The sequence below is a fragment of the Esox lucius genome, chromosome 13 (assembly GCF_011004845.1).
Source record: "Esox lucius isolate fEsoLuc1 chromosome 13, fEsoLuc1.pri, whole genome shotgun sequence".
Taxonomy (NCBI): domain Eukaryota; kingdom Metazoa; phylum Chordata; class Actinopteri; order Esociformes; family Esocidae; genus Esox; species Esox lucius.
Window position 1 is genome coordinate 17,593,534 of NC_047581.1, and position 23,314 is coordinate 17,616,847.

The window sequence follows — 23,314 nt, forward strand, 5'->3', positions numbered from 1 at the left end:
TGTTGTCACGGGCCAGTGGAATCGTGTCGGAGTGCACTCATGCCCAGAGGGCGTTTGCGTAATCCCCTGGCACTCTAAGTATGTGTACACTACACTGGAGCAAGAGGCGGATAGTGGAGTACTAGAGGAAGACAACCACCCTGCCCTGCCTGCCTGTTGTAAATTAGGCTAAAGTTATGTTTTATAAATAGAGGGAGAGCGTGGGCTTTGGGGCTGGGCTCTGTGACGTCGCCCAAATGATAAAGAGCCGCTCCCTTCTCAACTTCCTGTGGGAAACAATCCTGACTTGTTTGAGGCTGAGCCCAGTTCACGTCACTCTGCCCACCTCCTCCAGCCCATCGGGCCACCCCCTCACAGGCCCTCTGCTCTGTGATTAGGCCAGAGCTCTAAAGTGTGACCAATTCAGGGAAGGGGGTAGGTATATACAGTTTCACTTCTTTACATCTGCCTGCATTGCTAATTTCTATCTAGCGATCAAATTTATGAGAATACTATATCCATTCCAAACAAGTCTTCTTGGAAAATTAGGTTACGGTTAGGAAAGTTACAGACACACTTTGCTAAATTGCTAGGAGGAACCATAGACCCTAGAGCCTTTATAGTTCACTAAGCTAAGGCCTGACAGATTAAAACTAGACCTACATAGATATGCTAGCCTGCAAGATGAGGTCCCAGTGGGTGGCAGTGTAGAGGTGCCTGGGAGATGAGGTACCTGAGAGATTGTCTGCAGCTGGACTCTCACACTACCTCCACAGTGTTTGTTCTCTCCACATCCTGTGAATTAATGCGCTAAAATATACACTATAGTGTTGTTGTATCATTTTAACAGTACTTTTGATACACTATTCATTTTTTTTATCTTCTTTTCAGCTGCTAGTTAGCTAGCTGAAACAAAGTGTCTGCCGGTTCTCTTTGTAGCCCTCAAAACACACTGGTCTGATCAAAAACGATATCAGGGGCTAAATCCTCTAAATTACGCTTGAAACTAAATAAAAATGCAATTTCCTTATGCATTTTTATTTAGTTTAGCGGTATAATACCGCTACCTTTACTATCTCATCAAATTTCAGGTGTGCCAAAACAGGTGCAAATTATTAGAAAATCATTGCAGAGGAACTTGGTGGAGCCATAATGATTTAACTTGGTTTGATTTGATCTTAACTATATGGGTGTGTGGTAAAACATGCCGAGATCAACTTCAAGGGATCTGCAGGCCTTCCTTGCCACTAATAATGTCAGTGCTCAAGAGGCAACTGTCAGAAAGAGACTGCATAAACTTGGCCTACATGGGAGGTCAGCAAGGAAGAAGCGTTTTTCTATTTAAAAAAAAAAGAATATCATAACCAGATAATACCTTTGGTGAAGATCAAAACTACTGTAACAATGTGCTCTGGATAGATTAGTCAAAAGTGGTTTAGTTTGGCCGTAATACCAGACGCCATTTTACTCTTAACTGTTCACCTAGCTAAAGAATAACGTGTTGGAAAATAAAGTCAAATATATTTTATGTAGCCTTTTACATCAGCAGTTGTCATAAAGTTCTTACACCATCACCCTTGTAGTGTTGGAACCGCAAGAGTGTAGCTTGACGTTGAGGAATGGGCAGTCCTCTTCACCTTTTAATGCCTCATTAATTATTAAATTTATTTACGTGTTTCATAGGGATGGGACGATAGACGATGTTCGTACTAATCGTGATGGAAAATACTCAATTTCTCCATATGTCATAATTGGGAGTAAGTGGAAAAAATCCATAATCGTTAATCAGGATAATCCTCTCGAGTGACTTGAAAAACCTCTGACAGTCACTGAAGTTTCCCTGGCTGCTAATTTTATTTTACAAGTGTAGAGCACATCTCATCTTAGTCCTATGCCACTAAACACCCTCTGCCGTGTATTGTCAATGACTCTGAATGGCTTTACTAGCGTAAATAGAAGAATATTATCAATAAAAATCAAAATTAAATTAATCTTGAGTTGTTTGTATTTAAATGATATAAACAATAAACTTGTTTTCCAATTCCTTTGCAACAGTGCTAGTCTAACCACTGAACTTAGTAGCCCACTTCCCGCTATATGCAAATACTTGTCCATTCCACTACCGTGGAAAATAAGCAGTTGTGAAACTATGTTTAGCTCAAACAAAAACCAATGATTTTCATGCTTGAAGACATGCAGCTACGAGAGATGCATGCAGAAAAAAACCTGTTAAATTGTAGGAAATATTAATAGGATATACAGCGCCAGAAAAAATTAAGAGACCATCACACCTTTTTCTTTCTTTTCCAAAAAAGTCAAAAAGGAAGGTTTTGAGTGAGGAACAGAAGGTTTAAAATTAAGAGACCACTGCAGATTTAAGGCTTCTGTTCCTCACTCAAAACTTTCTTTGTCAACTTTTTTGGAAAGGAAAGAAAAAGTTCAGTGGTCTCTTTTTTCCGGAGGTGTATGTTATTATACAGATCTTTCAATTTCCTAGTTATATTTTTGTTTATATTGTAGGCTAATTGTTAACGCTTTCCTACTAAATGTGACAAGAGAAGACGAATCGAATTTCCAAAATAACACTGTCTATCTGCATGATCTGCACAATACATAGTGCACAACATGATGGGTAGCTGATATAATGAATTATAATGTTCTAATGAAGAATCGACACATCAAATAGGCCTATCGATAGCTAATAGGGCAAATAAAATGTGCACTGAAGTGCATGCACATTTTGCTGTCTCCCAACCTTATACCAAGGAACCAAGGACACTGCTTATTCATTCTCTAAAGACAACATTAGGGGAACATCGTAAAAGACAGTTGGACACATTCCTGAAGAACAAAGGATACCCTTGTTGGTTTAGGCAGGTTAACAAATGGTCGGAGTAACTAATGATGCACTGATATTATGCAGACGTGTGTCACAAAGACCAGATTTACATACCAGTTAATAGAAAGGCAGACATTTCTCAAATGTACATTAATTCAAGAATTTCCATAACAGAGCGCATACAGTATCTCACTAAATGCCACTAAACATCCTCTGCCATGTATTGTCAATGAAGCTGGCAACCATACACATTTAGAGATTTACATGTTATAGTATTAGTACATTATTAAAAACATTCTTTGATTATTTTATTGTAATGGCTTTTTGAATGCACAGGAACAATATTCATGTAATGGAAGAATATCTCATCAGCCGTTTTGAGCTATAAACCAGAATTGTTATTAATCAAGATAAAATCATAAATCGGGATAATTTTGGGCAGGGTAATCGTGGCATTAAATTCTCATATCGTCCCACCCCTAGCGCTTCCATGACCAGCAGGTCAGTCAATTGTTCCATTGGTAAAACAGGAAATATTTTTTATTTTTTTTAGGAACACCAGTGCTACTAATGTGTTTTATTTAGAGCCTTGGTTGAGGTAGGCTGGTTTTAACTTCTACATTCACCTGTTTTGCGAGGATAACCACATTGATTAAGTAAAAGGTGAATCACTGGCATACTTTATACTAGTGAGAGTTGTAGACATTCAGGAAACTAGGCTAAATCTAAATTCAGTCTGTATGAAATCATCCTAGATGATTCATAGAAACACACAGCAATGTCATCAGTTTACGCATCTTCCTTTAGACCTGTATAAATAAACATTCATGGTGAATGTGATACCTTTCTTACAGTATAGGTATATTAAAGTGCTCTCAAATGGGTGGAAATCCAAATGTCCAACTAGATATCTTAAATGTATTCTGCTGCAAAATAAATGGAGTTGCATGATTTCTGTACTGTATTTCCCAATAAAAGCACATGCACAGAACCAGTGTGTTTAGGCAAGTAAGTCCCAGGATGAGGCACAGACTCCTGTTGCTAAGTTACAGATCAGTTTTTCCTATTTTTAGTACCTAATACAAGGATTCTCTCTAAAATAATGTATGTTCATTTTGAATAAAATAAGTGAAATCTAATTGTTTCATGCTAGTTTCACTATAGTAATTAAATAATAAATTGGAGATAGTTCGATTGTACACTAACATTCTACTCTTTGAGGACTTGAGGAATCATTTGGTTTGTGCTGTTTGTGTATCGATTCAGGAGACCTCTCAAACACCTGACATTTTTTTTAACCTTATTTCCAAAGGTTGTCAGTGGTTAAAGTACTTTTTCCTTGCTCAGTCTATTCTACTTTTTAATGCAAATGTTCTATTATTCTTTGGTTTATTTTGGTAGGATTTGTTTCAATTTCTAATTTAGTTTAGATTTTTCTTAATTGATGACACATTGCACAAAGCATGGTGTGTTAGTCTGATCGTCTCTCAATAGGTAGTTGTTTCTCTGATGCGCACGGAACAGTGTTATGTAAATATACCTCAGACACACAGCGCAGTTACTTTCTCTATATAATATATGTGGTCCTGCAGAGTTCTCTGTATTCAAGACCTTCCCCTATCTCTCTCTCTGCATCTTAGGTACAGCGGTGTGTTCCCCAGCCTCAACATGGCAGTGAAAAGAAGGGAGCAGGCTTTACAGGATTACAGGAGGTTACAGTCCAAAGTAGAGAAGTATGAAGAGAAGGAGAAGACAGGCCCCATCATGGTCAAACTACACCAGGTATACTACTCTGTTTATGTAACAGAACTCTGCTAAGAGCTGCTGCTGGCACGTGTTGGTCCACTTGAACTCCCGCCCCATCTCTGCGGAGCAGGAGAATTGACAGGCTTTATTCTCTTGCATTACATGGCCTCTGTGTTTTGAAAATTGAACAAGCCACACATGCTGACTGGATATGAACAAAAATAGTTGAGCGCATGCAACATACTGTACATGAGAACTCGTTTTTACCCACGCAAGCTACCAGGCTCTCAAGTATTGCCTTTTGAAAAGGCGCTGCCGTACATATACAGGCACGTAATGGAGTATTGTAGAAACACACTCACCAAGTCCTCTACGGCAGCGCACATACATTCACAGATATCAATACAACGCAGGCTCACACACCCTCTCATGGCTGCCCACCCACACACATTGAGAAAAGCATTGTCAGGTGCACAAAGAGTAGAGGCCCCCTTATTTCTCTGGCATTTGAATTTCACAGCTCGCTGAGAAATGATCCTGACCAAAAACACTAACACAACATTTAAACGTAGACTCAGTAAAGACAGACAGAAGGAGTAGATACTTAAGATAAACATTAGTGCACACATGATACCTTTTTACCGTCACAATCACACACACATTATGCATATTCATTTAGGTATCATCTCTCAATGCCCACCAATGGAATACACACTAATACATCACACAGGTTGCAGGTCAGTGGTGGTGTGGTCTGCAAACTGCCAACTCTTCCCACTTAACCCACTCCTCCTAACTTGTGGTCGTGATTAGTCTTTTTTTGCCTCGTCTCTGGAGGAGAATCTCTTATTGTTTTTCATTGTTTAGTTTTTTTACAGTCATGGACAAATGTATTGGCACACTAGCACTTTATTCAAATAATGTACCATTATTTCTAAAAAGATAATATATAAACTGTTAAAGTTTCAGAATCTTTTGATGTCTACTAATGTATTTCTTTGGTTTGCAGTTGAACAAAATACCAAAATCTGAATGATGTATTAAATCTTCCACAAAAAATACTACGTCCCGGACATTGTTATTGGCAACTTATGGAAGTAGTTAGAAATAATTTGGCATTTTGGAGCACAGTGTTGAACCGAGTATTAGAAAGTGGGACGCCATTAAAGGCCATAGTTCTCCAGCAGGACATTGACTCCAAACCTACTTCAAAAAGCGCACAGGAGTGGTTCAAGATATTCAGCTTAGAGTGTCAGTTTTGTCAATTACATTTTATTTTCTCATTTAAAACGTTATATTTGTTCCAACACAAACGTTGGAGACCAAATACTTTGGTCAAGTTCAACATATTTTTAAAGACATTGTGAATTATTTGAAGAATGTGCAAGGGTGCCAATAGTTATGGTCACAACTACATAGCTGGCATATAACCGCTGAAACCGCCTAATTAGTCTTCTATTTTCCCCCAGGCCAGGGAAGAGCTACGACCGGTGAGAGAAGACTTTGAAGCCAAGAACAAGCAGCTGCTGGACGAGATGCCCAAGTTTTACCACAGCCGCATCGACTACTTTCAGCCCAGCTTTGAGGCACTCATCCGGGCACAGGTGAGCCATAGTGCATAACTGGGTGCACACATGCAACATGCCAAGTTTACCTCCTGTAAGCCATCTAAGCCATGTGATGCGTATGCAAAGTTGTGAATTATGCAGCTTAGATATAGATCAAGATTCAGGTAACACAAAATGTGTTAATAATTGTCCAATCCCAGTCAAAAGATGGAGATGGCATGAGAGATCCTTACTGTCTCGCTCCACCCTGTCCTAATGTTGTTAAACCACAATGATGGCCCACGCCTCCCTGATTAGCCCTGGAAGCCCAGGTCTGTCTGGCTCCAGCCCCTCTCTAACCTGGAAGCCCAGCGAGCCTGCCTGACTTTAACCAGCTCAGCAGCTAAGCCACGAACCCGCCAATGTCACACACGCCCCCCTCCCCCGCGGTGCCATTTCCTCTTTAGGATAAAGACTGCCACACGCCTAATCTGATTGAGGAGTGGCCATGTCGCTAGACCAGGCTGGCGCCACACCCCCAAACGCTAACAGACAGACAGCTGTCTGTCAGACTCTGCAGACGGTCTCAGACTCAGTTATTACCGCCAGGCACGCAGATTGGGGGTTCAAAGGAAGTGTATGTTTGCGCCCTTTGATTATTTCATAGGTCTGTGTCTTCATGACACAGTGTCCTCAACTGTAGAGCAGACGGGTAGAATGGAGTCTTCTGGCTGAGTAAAGACATTCTTGTGTAACAGCACCAATTGCCTAATCTTCACAGCTCAGGAGATGGTGTCAGTGGAGGTAGTCTGTCTGGTTTTGGTAGTTCTGGTAATCTTGTTAGATGCTCAGGATTATTTGCTTCATAATAGCTCTAATATAACGCTGGACATCACTGTGTCACTATCCTTTTACAAACCAATGATTATGGAATTGTAGATCAAAGGCCCTATAAAATGAGGATTTAAGATGGATGTGTTGTGGATGAAAATGATATATTGGGCCTGAAGCATGTCTGTACGCAGTCATCTGGAAAAAGACTGAGTCACAGCTGAAGCAACTTCAAACAGTAATGAGTGCTGATGACTCAAACTCACTCGGAGGGCTCATCTCTAACTCCAGCATGGTGCGTGTGTGTGCGTAGGGGGTTGTGCAGTTGGGTCAGAGGGACCGACTGCAGCACCGGGCTGGCCAGCCTACCCACCCACTCCTCCTGTACAGCCACTCCTGGGTGGTCAGCACAGGAGCCCAGTGGACCTCGGCCCGGGGTTACCCCCCCCCCACCCCCCTTCTGTTGGCCCTGCATGCTCAGTCAGGACTCCGCCGTCCAACCCCCCACCCCTTCTCCCCCCAGACCTGCTAAATGGCACCGTTACAATGCCTCCCTTTGTCCTGCGGTGTAAGCACTACTGGCAGGGGGTTGGCTCTCCTCAGCCGTGACCGGACACATGCCTGTCCACCTGTATGGATTCTGGATATGTGGGACATTGTCTGAGTGCGGATTCCCTGTGGTTCTTCTGGATTACGGTTTTCCATAATGCATGATACTGAATAAAAATGCAACAGTTTGAATATATGTTACTTTGACATGCTTCTAAATGTTTGGTTTTTTTTATTATATTTTTCAGGAGTAGGCAACTTGATTCATCTGCAGGAATAGATTACTTTGGAGCGGATGATTGTGGGCTAGAACATAATCATAATAATTATACACTGTAAACTCACTAAGCTAAAGTAACAATAATTCAGTACCTTGATTAAATTGAGACATGATCACAATGTCTCTTATTTTAGTTCTGGAAATAGTTGTGAGTTGATTTCCTAAATTGAACTCATTTTCAGCAGAATTGCTGTAAAGAAAACATATATAGAGATGAGATCATTGATTTGATCATTTTATTTCTTTTTCCGCCTGTGTTCTGTATACGTGTCAAATACCTTAGATCAGTGTTATTCATTGCAAGATCCACAGCCTTCTGCCAGCCTTGGTGGTTGGCAGTGTGGCCTATTACATGCCCCCCATTGCATTAAAGGAACAATTCACTCTGGGAGGGCCTTAGGTGGTGTGTATCATATCTGAGAGATTTCTACACAAGTGAGATTTGTTTCACACATCATTGGCCCGATCGAGTTAGGGTTTGTTTCATTATGCCTCTCTATGGATTGAAGGGTGAGCAAAATCTTTAGAATATGGTGATGTTTTTGTTTGATCAGTAGAGCCATCGGATGTCGTTCATGATTTGAAGGGTTCATTTCTGGAAGTGATCTTACATCATGATATTGAACAAGTGTTTCCCCCTTTTTGTAATCAGAGTGGCACACCGCCAATGCTAAATTGTTATGGGCTGCCACAGAAAAAGTGAATATTTTTATTAAATATTTTTTTTAACCAAATCAAGTGTAGATTACTATCGCACAAGAATTAGAGCTGTGCAACAATGTCCTACACCCGACGTTTGGTGTATCAAGTTAGCGAGTGAGGTCACGTACGTAAGTGTGGAACTGTCATTAAGTGGCTGTCACATTCATATAAAGCAGGTAGCCATCGTTTGAGAGACAGCCAAAGGTAAAAGGCTAGTTAACTGTAGCAACTCATTAGCTAAAATATATGTGTAATGCAGACAGCATTAGAGATTTGGCAGCAACAATAAGAGTTCCGGTTTTTGTATTTTACATTCAAAATAAGTCTTTTATAAGGAGTCTGGGAGCCAACACATGAACAGTTCTAGAGAATGGTCTTATTATTTGAGAATGATGTTAAGAAAGTAGTGTCTAATAATGTTAGGAAAAGCAAGAGAGAGAGACTGGTGTACAGGGTGGATGTTTTTGCAATGCTAAAAACAATGTAGCATTTCAAGCCTTTTGTTTCATTGATGTCAGTGTGTCGGCGTCAGTGACACAAATATAGTGGGGAGAACAAGCATTTGATACACTGCCGATTTTGCAGGTTTTCCACTTACAAAGCATGTAGAAGTCTGTCATTTTTTTATCATATGTACTCTTCAACTGTGAGTGACGGAATCCAGAAAATCATATTGTATGATTTTTAAGTAATTAATGTGCTTTTTATTGCATGAGTATTTGATACATCAGAAAAGCAGAACTTAATATTTGGTACAGAAATGTTTGTTTGCAATTACAGAGATCGTACGTTTCCTGTAGTTCTTGTACAGGTTTGCACACACTGCAGCAGGGATTTTGGCCCATTCCTCAATACAGACCTTCTCCAGATACTTCAGGTTTCGGGGCTGTCGCTGGGCAATACAGACTTTCAGCTCCCTCCAAAGATTTTCTATTGGGTTCAAGTCTGGAGACTGGCTAGGCCACTCCAGGACCTTGAGATGCCTCTTACGGAGCCACTCCTTAATTGCCCTGGCTGTGTGTTTCGGGTCATTGTCATGCTGGAAGACCCAGCCACGGCCCATCTTCAATGCTCTTACTGAGGGAAGGAATACAGCAAGTGGAGTTTAGACCAAAAAGCTACATTTTTGTCTCATCAGACCACATGACCTTCTCCCATTCCTCCTCTGGATCATCCAGATGGTCATTGGCAAACTTCAGACGGGCCTGGACATGCGCTGGCTTGAGCAGGGGGACATTGCATGCGCTGCATGATTTTAATCCATGACGGCGTAGTGTGTTACTAATGGTTTTCTTTGAGACTTTGGTCCCAGCTCTCTTCAGGTCATTGACCAGGTCCTGCCGTGTATTTCTGGGCTGTTCCCTCACCTTTCTTTTTTTTTAATTTTTTAATTTATCTTTTATTGGAAAAGCATATTGAAATGTACAATTGTTTGACATCTTACATACATTATGTTCCTCACCTTTCTTATGATCATTGATGCCCCACGAGGTGAGATCTTGCATAGAGCTCCAGACTGAGGGAGATTGACCGTCATCTTTAACTTCTTCCATTTTCTAATAATTGCGAAAACTGTTGTTGCCTTCTCACCAAGCTGCTTGCCTATTGTCTTGTAGCCCATCCCAGCCTTGTGCAGGTCTACAATTTTATCCCTGATGTCCTTACACAGCTCTCTGTACTTGGCCATTGTGGAGAGGTTGGAGTCTGTTTGATTGAGTGTGTGGACAGGTGTCTTTTATACAGGTACAGTTAATACAGGTAATGAGTGGAGAACAGGAGGGCTTCTTAAAGAAAAACTAACAGGTCTGTGAGAGCCGGAATTCTTACTGGTTGGTAGGTGATCAAATACTTATGTCATGCAATAAAATGCAAATTAATTATAAAAAAATCATACAATGTGATTTTGTGGATTTTTGTTTTAGATTTCGTCTCTCACAGTTGAAGTGTACCTATGATAAAAAATTACAGACAGATCAAATACTTGTTCTCCCCACTGTATGTCCAGCTACAGACATGAGCTGTAGCTGGATATATCGCAAATCTCTAGACTTTTCTGGAAATTGCTAGTTAAAACGGCAATTGATTTGAGTCTTGCTTATTGAAAACCATAGCTTTGGAAATGTATTATTACTAATACATTTTTATTCTCTCTAGCAGTATACTGTGCGGTGCCTACTCTTTTTATTTTTTTGTAATAGTTTTTTACATGATCACTGCTTTGTTTTTCTGTGTTGGCTTGTAAATACTACATATGGGCACAGAACACCACACAGGCTTGACAAGTGTTTGTATTTCAAAATAATTATTTTAAAAAGTATTTTGTCTTCTAAAAATTATTGTATTGTTAGATTATGTAGTTGTGCTATGTTAAAATGCCTCTTTAAGGATTGCATTACTTTGTTTTGCGTCAAAGTGTGTGGAAAAACATTGGCCTTGATGCTGCATCTGAGGGTTTGAGCGAAATGATCATTGCCTTCAAATCTTAATGGTAGAGCATAGACATTGTAGTCGAGTCAATAAACCTTGAATCCAAGTTATAAGTCTCTGGTTAAATGCATGCCCCAGCCATCAGTAGTTGAGGTACAAATCTCTGTTGTCCGAGTGCAAGTTTCTTGAGGTCTGGTCCTGGTGCTCAAGTCTACATTAACAAGGAAGTATAATTACCTAGTCAAATATGAGGTAATGGCAAGAGAGTGGTGACGTACAAGGTTTAGAATCAGAAGACAAAGGATGCTTCCAGCCCCATGTATAGACAGACATTCACCACAAATTTGTAAATACGAATAAGACCAATTGGTAAGGGAAATCAGTGCGTAGATAGGCATGTAGTTTAGGCAATGGCTCCTTCTGATCAGCTATGCACAGTCAGCAGCAGCTGGGAGGAGTTACAGTAGGTAGAACATTCAGTGCAGTCCATAAGTGTTTGGACTGTGACACAAGCTTTGTATAATTTCAAATCCAAAAAGACAATGTTGATGCAGTTGTACAGACTGTCAGATTGTTTTCACAGGTATTTTCATCCATATCAGATGAACGTTTTAGAAGTACCAGCACGTTTTGTACATAGTCCCCATGTGTACTTTTATCCCCTTTAAAAGGACAACAGGCTTCTCAACTGTCTCTACAGTGAAATGGGAATGAGCCGATGCCACCAGTGTCCTAACAGTGTAAGTTGTTGATAACGGGCAGACCCAAAACATGCCGGCTCAACAACAACCAGAATGTCTCCAGTCTGGAATTCCTTTACACTTGAAACAGCCACTAGTAAAACTGGTAGTTGCGAACTTGCAAAGCAAGTGTTTCAAGGTGTGACTGTAGAGAAAAAAGCTAATGCTATCTAACGCCAGGCTAATTGAGAATACTCCCATTTTAACTGTGCAATTTCTAATCTCAAAATGCATTCAGATATACAGTTGTGCTCAAAAGTTTGCATACCCTTGGAGAATTGATTATATATATACCATTTGTAAAGAAAATAACATGAGTGAGCAGGCAAAACGCATGTCTTTTATTTCTTTTGGGATTCACATTCAACTGTAGGTCATAACAGAATGGCACAATCATAAAACAAAACATGGCAACAATAAAAAATAAAAAACAAACTGACCCCTGTTCAAACGTCTGCATACCCTTAGTTCTTAATACTTTTTATTGCCTCCTTTAGCGTCAATGACAGTGTTCAGTCTTTTGTAATAGTTGTCTATGAGGACCTGAATTCTTGCAGGTGGTATAGCTGCCCATTCGTCTCGGCAAAATGCCTCCAGGTCATGCAAAGTCTTTGGTCGTCTTGCATGAATCATGCGTTTTGAGATTTCCCCAGAGTGGCTCGATGATATTAAGGTCAGGTGCCTGTGATGGTCTCTCCAGAACCTTCACCATTTTCTGCTGTAACCACTGGAGGGTCTACTCAGTGAGCCAACACCATGCTTCACAGTGGGGATGGTATTCTGTTCACTATAGGCCTTGTTGACCCCTCTCCAAACATAGCGCTTATGGTTGTGACTATAAAGCTCTATCTTGGCATCGTCACTCCAAATTACAGTATGACAGAGGCTGTGAGGAGTGTCAAGGTGTTGTCAGGCATATTTTAACCAGGCTTTTTTGTGGCATTGGCGCAGTAAAGGCTTCTTTCTGGCAACTTGACCATGCAACACGACAATACTCGTCAACTATTGTCGTATTGTGCTCCTTAAAACCATACCATCTTTTTCCAGAGCAACCTGTATTTCTCCTGAGGTTACCTGTGGGTTTTTCTTTGTATCCCGAAAAATTCTTCTGGCGGTTTTGGCTGAAATCTTTCTTGGTCTACCTGACCTTGGCTTGGTACCAAGAGATCCTTGAATTTTCCACTTCCTAATAAGTAATTGAACAGTACTGACTGACATTTGCAAGGCTTTGGATATTTTTTTATATCCTTTTCCATCTCTATAAAGGTCCGTTACCGTGTTACGCAGGTCTTTTGACAGTTCTTTTCTGATCCTCATGGCTCAGTATCTAGCCTGCTGAGTGCATCCACGTGAGAGCTAACAAACTCATTGAGTATTTATACACAGACACTCATTGCAATCTAAAAAGCCACAGTTGTGGGAAATTCACCTTTAATTGCTATTTTCACCTGTGTGTGTCACCTTGTGTGTCTGTAACAAGGTCAAATATTCAAGCGTATGTAAACTTGATCGTGGGGGATTTCTGTTATCATTATGATTTAAAAAGGAGCCAAACAACTGTGATAATAAATGGCTGCATATGATCACTATCATTAAATAAAAGACTTAAGTAAAAGTCTTTTTTGTATGATCAGTCGTATTTTCTAAATCAATGCCACAATTTCTGCCAGGGTATGCAAACTTATGCCAACTGTTTAGCCAAATAGCAAGCCTAACTGTTTGGTGCATCACAGAGTTTTATTTTAGTTCCATTTTCAATTGATTAGCCACAGTCCTATATCTTCAAGTACCTTAAGTGTATCTAGTGTTCACTGCAGCGAAAATCTCTACATTGAATTGTCAAGGAATTTTTGCTATATTAAAGAAAAAACAAAGAACTGCTCATGAACTTAAATATTGTGTTTCCATTAAGATGACACAACCAGCAGTGTTGCCGCATGTAGTCAGTGTTGCTTAAAGATGTATTGTACAACTTAATGTTGGTAGGAAATGTATATCAACATTTCACTTGAATTTAGACACTTATGTTGGCTTACCTCATTGGATCATATCATTACTTGCTCCTCCATTTGACTAGTCTTGTAAATTGTAATTACATTGTTGCCTAAGAAAACCCATATCTCTCAGTGGCCAAAAGTTCCAGAGTCTATCTTTTAAGTTACAAAGTGACATAACAAAAGGAATTTACATACAAATTAGTTTCATACAGCCAAGGAATGGACAATTATGAAAACTAATAACCACCATCCTCTTTGTCCATCTCCCACATGGAGGTGGTGCTATGGCAAATGACAAGTTGCAGGCTTGATTGTGTCACTAGTTGCAACTTCTGGCTTGACGGACAGATGGCAACAGCACCACCTCCATGTGGGAGGACAAAGATTTTGTTGCCATTTAAAAAAATAAAGTTGGAAAATGAATTAATGAAAGAATACCTTGCTAGTCATTTGGCAAGTACTGCACCTGTGTTATATATACAAATATAACACAGAATACAAATGAACTGAAATCAAGATCATGAAGATTATTGGTAGATTGCAATAGTATGTGCAATGACACTGTTAAAATGTAGGCTTATCTTTGCCGTTTTACATGACAAAAGTCAATGCACCTTAGGTACCTCCACTCTTTAATGCAACACTTTGTGAAACAGATGGATGTTGGATGTTTATTTGGCTGCTAGGCGGAACCAAGAAGGCAATCACAAAACACAAGAGTTTATGAAGTTCATTAACATGTGATTTAATCAAAAATAGGGATGTAATTTAGTTTGCACCGATGGATGTTAATCAGATTCTTCCATCCCTAAATATTTGAAGTATTTAAATCCTTTCTGCATAAAATGTAGACACATTTTACCCAGGGTTTTTGAAATATAGTTAGTGACATAAACAGAGTTGAGGTCTGATTAGTCAGTGTAGCCCTCTAAATAAATATTTAGTTATCAGGGCTAGGGTGATGACGTGCATGAGCTCATATAAATAAAAGACTACGTTTGGCCATGGGCACTTTTTCATAGGTGGTCAATGGAGACTCCACGGGGTATATGGAACATGATTACAGGGCTAATTGTATAGACTATATGAAATGAAGGATGCTCACCCCGGACCTGTAACACTGATCTAGTGTACATTATCACTGACATGTATCCCATAGCTTTTTCACCAAGCCACTTTTTAAATGAAATGTATCCGCTTTGCCCCCACGTACACCGGTAACCCAATACTCATGGCCTACTCATGTGGTCTAGGTGGCAAAGTTTGGTATAAACATACAGAGGCCTTTCAAACTACGTTCCTCTTCCGGTTGGTCAAAGGGAATACCACCTAGCTTCTGTTAATATAGCTTGGCTGCAACTGGCACACATAGCTATCATGTGGATTAGACATTTGGGCTGAATTAAGTATATATTTTGATCACAGTTCAGATGTAATTAGTTGAAAATAGCTACATATTATCATTTCTCTACCAGCATGCATCCTGTGACAAAGCTTTTATAGTAGCATGTGGTTAACAGTCTTCTCCCAAGTCTACCAAGGAGAGATCTTCATTTTCTTATCTGAAATGACCTCCGTCTACATTCTGTTATGGCCTACAGCCCACCAACGCCCATGATCTGCCAGCAGCAGCATTTCAGCCTCTATATAGAACAGAATTAATGTCTGCATTTGCAAATAAGTCAGAAATGCCCCCTTAAGTGCACTGTAGTGTATGCATCGCTGCATGAATACATATCGAAATGTGTGTGGGTTTCAAGGGGTAGAATTTCCCAGTACTTTCATTCTCTGCCCACTCTTCTGGAGTCTTGTAATGTGATTAAAGTCTATTAATCATCAAAGCATCTCTCCCGGGATCCTGACTCATGAACTGGGGGAAGAAGAAGGGGTGGGATGTGTCAAGAAAGCTTTCAGCGAACACTCTCTATCACATGTTCACATTGGAAGAGAAAAGGCAGGGTCACTACTACCTGAAGTGCTGCAGTTTAGGCTTCGTAGTAGTTGTTCGATATCTGAGGGCTCGCTTATTTACTTCCGAAGGGCTTCTCATTAGTGGAGGTGAAGGTCTATAGGACAAGGATCCTCTGTGTGTTATAAGTAAACTGTGGCTAGATTGTGGGGGTGGACTGGGAAGGATTTGGATTTTATCTTTAAGTGCTCAGTTTCTGTAAGACCCTTTTCCCCTTAAAGCTTTCAATCTCAGTAAATAAACTATTACTCTCTTTCCTTCTTTCTTTCAGGTGGTGTACTTCACAGAGATGCACAAGATCTTTAGTGAGTTGACGGATCAGATCGACCAGGCAGGAATGACTGATGAGCAGCGGGAGAGGGAGAACGAGGCCAAACTGAATGAGCTACGCGCACTGTCCATTGTCGCTGATGATTGAGAGAAGGGGGGAACTCAAAAGAGAGGTTGCTCTATACCTCTGGCCTTCCTTCTTTTCACACCTTTTTGACTGGATTTCTTCTTTTCCAGTATCCTTCTCAGCTTTGATCATAACCTAATCATCCATTTCTTTCTTGCAATATCTTTTCTCTTTTCCCACCACTTTTTCTCTCTCTCTCTGTCCTGCACTCTTTAAACTTAAAATTCAATCAGTCTTCTGTTTTCCCTTGACTAAAGAAATACTGAGATTTCAACTGCCACATTTAAAAGCCATCAACGATTATCTTAGGGAAATGCCATTATCATAGACCGATATGTACTGTATATATTTTTTTATTTAATCATGGAATGAAACCGAACTTCTAAACTCCTTTTTGGGTCACAACATGGAATGACATAGTAAACTATACATTTACAGTGCTGTGACGAAATAAGTAAAACCACCTTTGGACTTTTTGACATTACATTTTAATTCCATTGATTAGCCTAATTCTTCCTTATAGCTTGCTACAAGGAGGCAATCAGTATAAAAAGAAAACCAGTTTGAACGTTAAGAGGATGTAATCAGTTTAAAAAGATAAATCTATTTGAACTTTAAGAATAATTTTCTATGTACTTCAACATTGTGGAAAGAGATTCCTCTAGATCCCTTGATATTACCCCAGGATTCTTACTGAGTTTTTTTCCGTCACAGAATTTGGTGGGACGTTCTAGTGCTCTAGAATTTTCCCAAAATGTTATATTATCTCTTGGCCAGTGAAATTATTGAAGTTTTCTGTAACCCTTCCTGGAGGTCATGGGCACAAATGTTATTCTCAGACCTTGGCATGCTGTGTTACTGCACACCTGAGGTGTATTCATTTTGCCAAACAGGTTTTAGTTTTCAAAACATTTTAAATTTAGTTTTGTGATTAAACAGAAGATCTAGTTTACGTGAATCAATTCATAGAAAAAAAAAGTAGTTGGAAGAAGGAACTTAGCATACTTCCGATCCTGGAGTTGCCAATTTATAAAAGGACCTGTTTTGATCTACACTTATTTAAAAACGCAGAATGCAAAGAACATATTTAAAAAGGAAAGTGAACTACAACTTCCGATATGGATCTAAACAAAATTCAAAAGCTTTGACTTACTTTGTAATACTTAATATTTGTGCCTGAAGTAGCTGTTTCTAATGCAGCCATTAAATGGGATGATGAAGGCAGGGGTTTGCATTAATTGTTGTTTTAATTGCGTATATATTTGCAGTGTTATTTGTTAAATTAGGTTATTCCTATAACAAAAATGTCAAACACATTACTTTTAAGGGTGTGTATTTACTTCCTCACAGCATTGTATATCATTTCCATGTGTCACATTTTCTTGTAAAAAAGCTTTGTACTCTGTTTTGGGTAGTTAAATTTTCTAAACTTTTTCAAATCAGGGTATATACCAAAACATCAAATTCATGTTTTGGTAGTCCGTGATTTTCATATCTCACCTCTGGGACCCCATGATGATTCACATTTTGTTGTAGCACTGAACTAGATCACCTTAATCACTTTTGAATTAATTGTGCTAGCTCTGGAATAGATTAAATAAATGGAACTCATGGGGCTCCCCGAGAAGAGGTTTGAGAACCACTACTCTATTGAACACTAATATTGACATTTTAGCAGGCTAGGGATTGAAGTGTAACTCAACGTGTTGGTCAGTTAGCTGCATTCTTTGAATTTGTGTATTTACTGTTTTCCCTGAAATAGGGGCTTTATTTGTAGAAGTACAAATGATATTGAGAGTTACTTGTAGTATGTTAGTCAGTACCCACTTGGGCTGTCTGGCTTAGGTTATAATTTTAAAATATTTTATTCTTGTCTTAGGGATATGTTTCCGGTCTTAGGGAGAATATTACATTGTCTTCAACTGAGATACCAGTAGTCTCTTTAACCTTTTGTTGTTTGTCTCTATATAGGTTTAAGTGTCAAAAAAAGAGGGCATGCCTTCCAAAAGCAATGCTGTTGCTCCCTCTAGTGATACTTAGCGTTCATTGTTCCAGTAGCCTTTTATTTGTCCATCTCTTCCTTCTTTGTTCTATTGTTTGGTTCATGGTTACGTTTTAATTAAATTATTTAAACTCTCCAGTAAATGTTCCTAGTACATACAATTATAAAATAATGCTTGATGAGGCTCATTTCTATCAATTATTGCCTAAGATGAATTCATAGCATTACGTATTGGTATATCACTGAACTATTATGCCCAATGTTGTTGAAATTATATTAACGGCTAAGTCTCTCTTTGTTGATTTGTCATGTTTTGAAGAAATTCTTCTGACACGTGCCTTTGTCTTTGTGGTCAGGTATTCACAAAATGTTAAGTGTTAAGAAATTTGTAATTTATTTTTGTTTGTATTTTCTAAAAAAGTAGATTTGATTCTAGTTTATTTAACATTATTACTGAGTGAGAAACATGGCATGTCATCAATTCCTTTAATGTTTGTGGGTTTTATTAAGCAATGTGGTAAATTCTTGTTGCTAGTAATGCTTTTGTATTTTCATTTTATATGAACAATCATGCAATAAATGGATTGTAAGAATAGTCTGTCATTTGCATTGTCATAAAAATAGGCCCATCTAGTATTTACTTGCACACTACTATTTAACCAGACATTACAACTTTTTGTATGGCCAGATTTTCTGCAATGCCAAATTTTAACAAATACTGTTTGATACCATTTAATGGTCTCAACCCTTTTGTTACATTCAGTGCTAAACTATCAACAAATGTTGTTGCTCAAACAAAAAGAAACTAATTAAAACCAAACATGACAACAAAAACAGGTGAGTATGAAATATGGGTTTTGAAAGACACTCAAGGGGATATTTAATGTATTTGCCCCAGAAATAGGATAGGGAGTGAACTGAAAGTAGAACAAAACAAATGAAAACAATTAAACATTTAGTTTCTGTATAAGATCAAAAAAATATAGTGGGAGAGAGGAACTACTCAGTTCAACTAAAAACTGTGTTTGGAGAAGAAACCCATGAGATTTGTTACCAATGTGAAAGACAGTTGAATTGTAAGTGCAGTATGCTTACATTTTATATGATCTACCCATACCTCACTCCATGTCACGCACTCTGACTTTTTACTTTCACTTTAGTCCGCCGCTTTTTAACAGCTGTACAACTACTTTCCATCTAAATAAAATAACGTTTTTGAAAAATGAAAAAAGTCTGTGTCCTTTTCCTCACAGGGTTTATGTGCTGGAATATTGAAAATGGGTGCCACTCATTTGGTGCTTTTTTCTCAAATTGCTGAAATCAAGACACATCATGTCACTTTTTTTGATATGATCTTGTCACCAACAATATTTAAATACAAACCAAATTAGTAATTTTCCTCAACAAATAAAATGCATATTTGTTCAGAGGAGGGTCTGTGGTGAAGAAGCTGTTTTGCATGGTTTGACCTTGTTTGGAGGTTGCTGAGGGGAGTATTGATCTGATAGGTAGGCAGTTCCAATGCCATTTGGGGCTTTGTAGACTGAGAGCATTCAAGTAATTTCTTTGTGTGACATGAAGCTAATGAAGGTGTATGGCAAGGCACATTCTACAGGAATAGGCGATCGGTTGTGGGGTGCATATCAGTACTGTATCTGTCTTAATGCTATTGAGTTGGGAGGCACCCAAACGGCTGGAAAACGTTGACAGAGTAGATGTTGCAGCAGGCTTGCTGTTAATGTACACCTGTGCTTTATCTCCTTACCAGTGGAATTGGGTACTGTGCCGTCTGAATATCTGGTGAAGTGGGAGCATGTAGATCAGGAAAAGAATGACACCGCTTTATGGAAGGTGGAGCAGGCTGCTTTTAATACTTTGAAAGAATAAGCCAGTAGGTGGACAGTTAAGCCTGTGCTTTTCCACAAATATTCTAGCTTGTGGCAAGGTTCTTCATGCTGTGCATCTCCTTTGCAAGTCAAAGGGAAGACTGTTGGAATTATTCTTGATGTGATTTTCAAAATGTGAGCTTGCAAAATGTGATCACAGATTGAAGGATCAGGCTTGGAGCCACAGCCTTCCGAGTACAACCACATTTTGAAATGTTTAATATTCAGTAATGAAGAATATATCTAGTTGAAGCCGCATTGTAATTACCACTGCATTTGCTTGACTGTTGGGAGGGTGATTATCTCACATCGTCCACAAACTGCCACAACTCCACAAACTATTAAACTGGAGGATGTTTGGAGAATATTGTACTTTGGTTCTACATGTATCTCTAAAAAAAAAAAAACAATCATAACTCTCGAGTCAATAAAAAAAGTTGTTGAAAAATAATGAATCATTCGCAAACAGAATAATAGAAAAGGGGCAAATACCTTTTCTTACTGCATTGGCTGTTTGATCATTTTGTTCATTAAATTGATTAAATGTGGATACAAATCTTGTGCTAAGTTAACTCTGTTTCCTTTTATTTAAAAGTTTGTCTCTGCGCTGATGCTATTATTTAAAAAAATTATGGTCAGCAATTAGCCAAGATGGGAAGACTAGGCTAATCTGACATGTTCTTTGTTGCTCATCTACATTAATGTGAATGTTTGGTCAAATTGTACACTGTAGTGGCTTGGGAATACAATTACATTGTTGAAACATTATTTAATAGGATACAACATGGCTATCTTCTTGTCAAGTCTACAGATGTCAATATTGTCATTATCTCCCCTGGGCCATAAATCTTGCTAATAATCTTAGAATGCAAATTTAGATCACACACTGCACAGAATGCAAGTCTACATAAAGTTAGTTTATTGTCCATGTTTTGCAAGAGAAATGTCTTCATTCTCGATCCCTAAGCAGGACACATTACACATAAGTCATGTACTGTAGGATATGGAGACATCTGCTCACCTTGTCATAGATGAGGTGGCGTAGGCAAGGCAAGGCATCACAGGGAAGAAGGTGGGTTTCACTGTCTTAACATCACCCACGTGACAGGACATGGACCAAACATATTACTTAGCAGTTCCTTATTCAGAGAGACTTTCAGTTTGTGCATTTAGAGATAACTCAGTCGTAGTAAGGACATCTTAATAAAGTAGCCATTAATACGCTCAATCTGCCTGACATTAATGCCCACCATGTCAGACACAAAGGTTGTACTCAAAAAAGGGTCAGCTACCAGAATCATCCTCTCAAACATCAACAAGAGGCAAGTAAGACATTCGCACATTGTCTTGCTGAATTATACATGCTAAAAAAATTAAAAAGGGACACAGTGGTAACAATGTTGATAATAGTGGCGGAATAATCATATATGCAATCTAGACTACAACAGCAATTGTGCGCAGTGCCTGTGTCTATTTTCTTTTTACAAAATCAATAATGGGTAAAATATTTTGCATTCAGAAGTGCTATTAAACATCCCATCAAATCTTAAAACAGCAGGGAGAGGACAATTAAGAGAGATAAAATGAAAGATGAAGTGCGATAGAGAGCAAATGGAGCTAGCCATGAAACTCCTTCTGAATGAGACGGAGGAGGGAGCCAGAACAGACCTCCAGGATCTTAATAACAGAGGAGGTGTTTGAGGCGATGTTGCCGTGGGTGATCATGGCTCCCTTGGGCTTTCCTGGCCAAATAAACTGAACACAGTTTAGTTTGTAGGAGGACATTACTGCACGGCTCTGTGTTGCACCGGAATTAATCGCATAACATAATGAGAGGTTGTCAGCCAGCCCCATGGGCACATTTCTAGTAGCGTGGGTAAATGGTTGAGTATATGATTAACATGCATGGTAGTGGAGGTACGTGAGGACTCATGCAGGGATCTATAAATACACATGGTACCTGTGGTTCCACTGGTGAAGCAAATGACTGCTAGGTCCTGAGGTCTGTAGAGCTACTTCAGACACTGAACAATGATAACAAGTTTAGAAACAGCATTGAAGTAGCAAAAAAGTTGAATTTGGACCTATTGAACATTTAACAGACGAAAACTCACCACGTTCCTGCAATATGTGCATACAAACAAGATAATGTCCTTCTAAGATATTGTGTGGTGCTAAAATATCTCTCTTAAATTTGTGGTGTTGCTCCTATATCACAATTAAAGTGCCAGCCATCTATTTAAGCTCACATTTATTTTAGCACACTCATTGAATACATACAGAATTGTGCTCAGACCATACGTCGCACACTGCATCAAATTGGTCTGCATGGCAGTCGTCCCAGAAGGAAGCCTCTTCTAAAGATGATGCACAAGAAAGCCCACAGCTTGCTGAAGACAAGCAGATTAAGGACATGGATTACTGGAACCATGTCCTGTGGTCTGATGAGACCAAGATAAACATATTTGATTCAGATGGTGTGTGGCGGCAACCAGGTGAGGAGTACAAAGACAAGCGTGTTTTGCCTACAGTCAAGCATGATGGTGGGAGTGTCATGGTCTGGGGCTGCATGAGTGCTGCTGGAACTGGGGAGCTACAGTTCATTGAGGGAACCATGAATGCCAACAGGTACTGTGACATACTGATCAGAGCATGATCCCCTCCCTTCGGAGACTGGGCCGCAGAGCAGTATTCCAGCATGATAAAGACCCAAAACACACCTCCAAGACGACCACTGCCTTGCTAAAGAAGCTGAGGGTAAAGGTGATGGACTGGCCAAGCATGTCTCCAGACCTAAACCCTATTGAGCATCTGTGGGGCATCCTCAAACGGAAGGTGGAGGAGCGCAAGGTCTCTAAAATTCACCAGCTCTGTGATGTTGTCATGGAGGAGTGGAAGAGGACTCCAGTGGCAACTTGTGAAGCTCTGGTGAACTCCATGCCCAAGAAGGTTAAGGCAGTGCTGGAAAATAATGGAGGCCACACAAAATATTGACACTTTGGGCTCAATTTGGAAATCATTGGACCATGCCTCAGGACTACCAGGCCCAAATTACTTGTAGCTGTCCTTGTCCAATGTCCTCTTGGTTGGGTTGCAGATCAAGACTATACCTGACAATTTCAGCTGTCACTCCACTGACCACTCCTCCTGGTTCCTTTCTAGGTTTCTTAAGCTTTTGGCCCTTTCACAGAATTTTTCCTAGCCACTGTGCATCAACCCTGTTGTTGCTTGCTCTTTGGGGTTTCAGGCTGGGTGTTTTGTAAAACCACTTTGCGTCAACTGCTGATGTAAAAAGGGCTTTATAGAATACATTTGATTGGTTTATTGAAAGAAAGAAAAATCCTCAAAATAATGTCACCATGGAATCATTTATTTTGAGTGTCAGTGATTTAAAATATAATGTCCAACATAACACAATGTCAA

At 39.4% G+C, this 23,314-nt stretch overlaps 1 protein-coding gene across 1 annotated transcript in view; it reads left to right on the forward strand.

Moving 5' to 3' along the window:
• Positions 1 to 18,600, forward strand: part of bin3 (bridging integrator 3) — a 50,794-nt gene extending 32,194 nt beyond the window's left edge. Inside the window, exons 7-9 of the mRNA XM_010876004.4 lie at positions 4,459 to 4,600; positions 6,034 to 6,168; positions 15,878 to 18,600. Of these exons, the coding sequence (XP_010874306.2) occupies positions 4,459 to 4,600; positions 6,034 to 6,168; positions 15,878 to 16,024 (424 nt within the window). The 3' untranslated portion in view covers positions 16,025 to 18,600. The remainder of the gene's footprint in view (positions 1 to 4,458; positions 4,601 to 6,033; positions 6,169 to 15,877) is intronic.
• Positions 18,601 to 23,314: the final 4,714 nt, after the last annotated feature.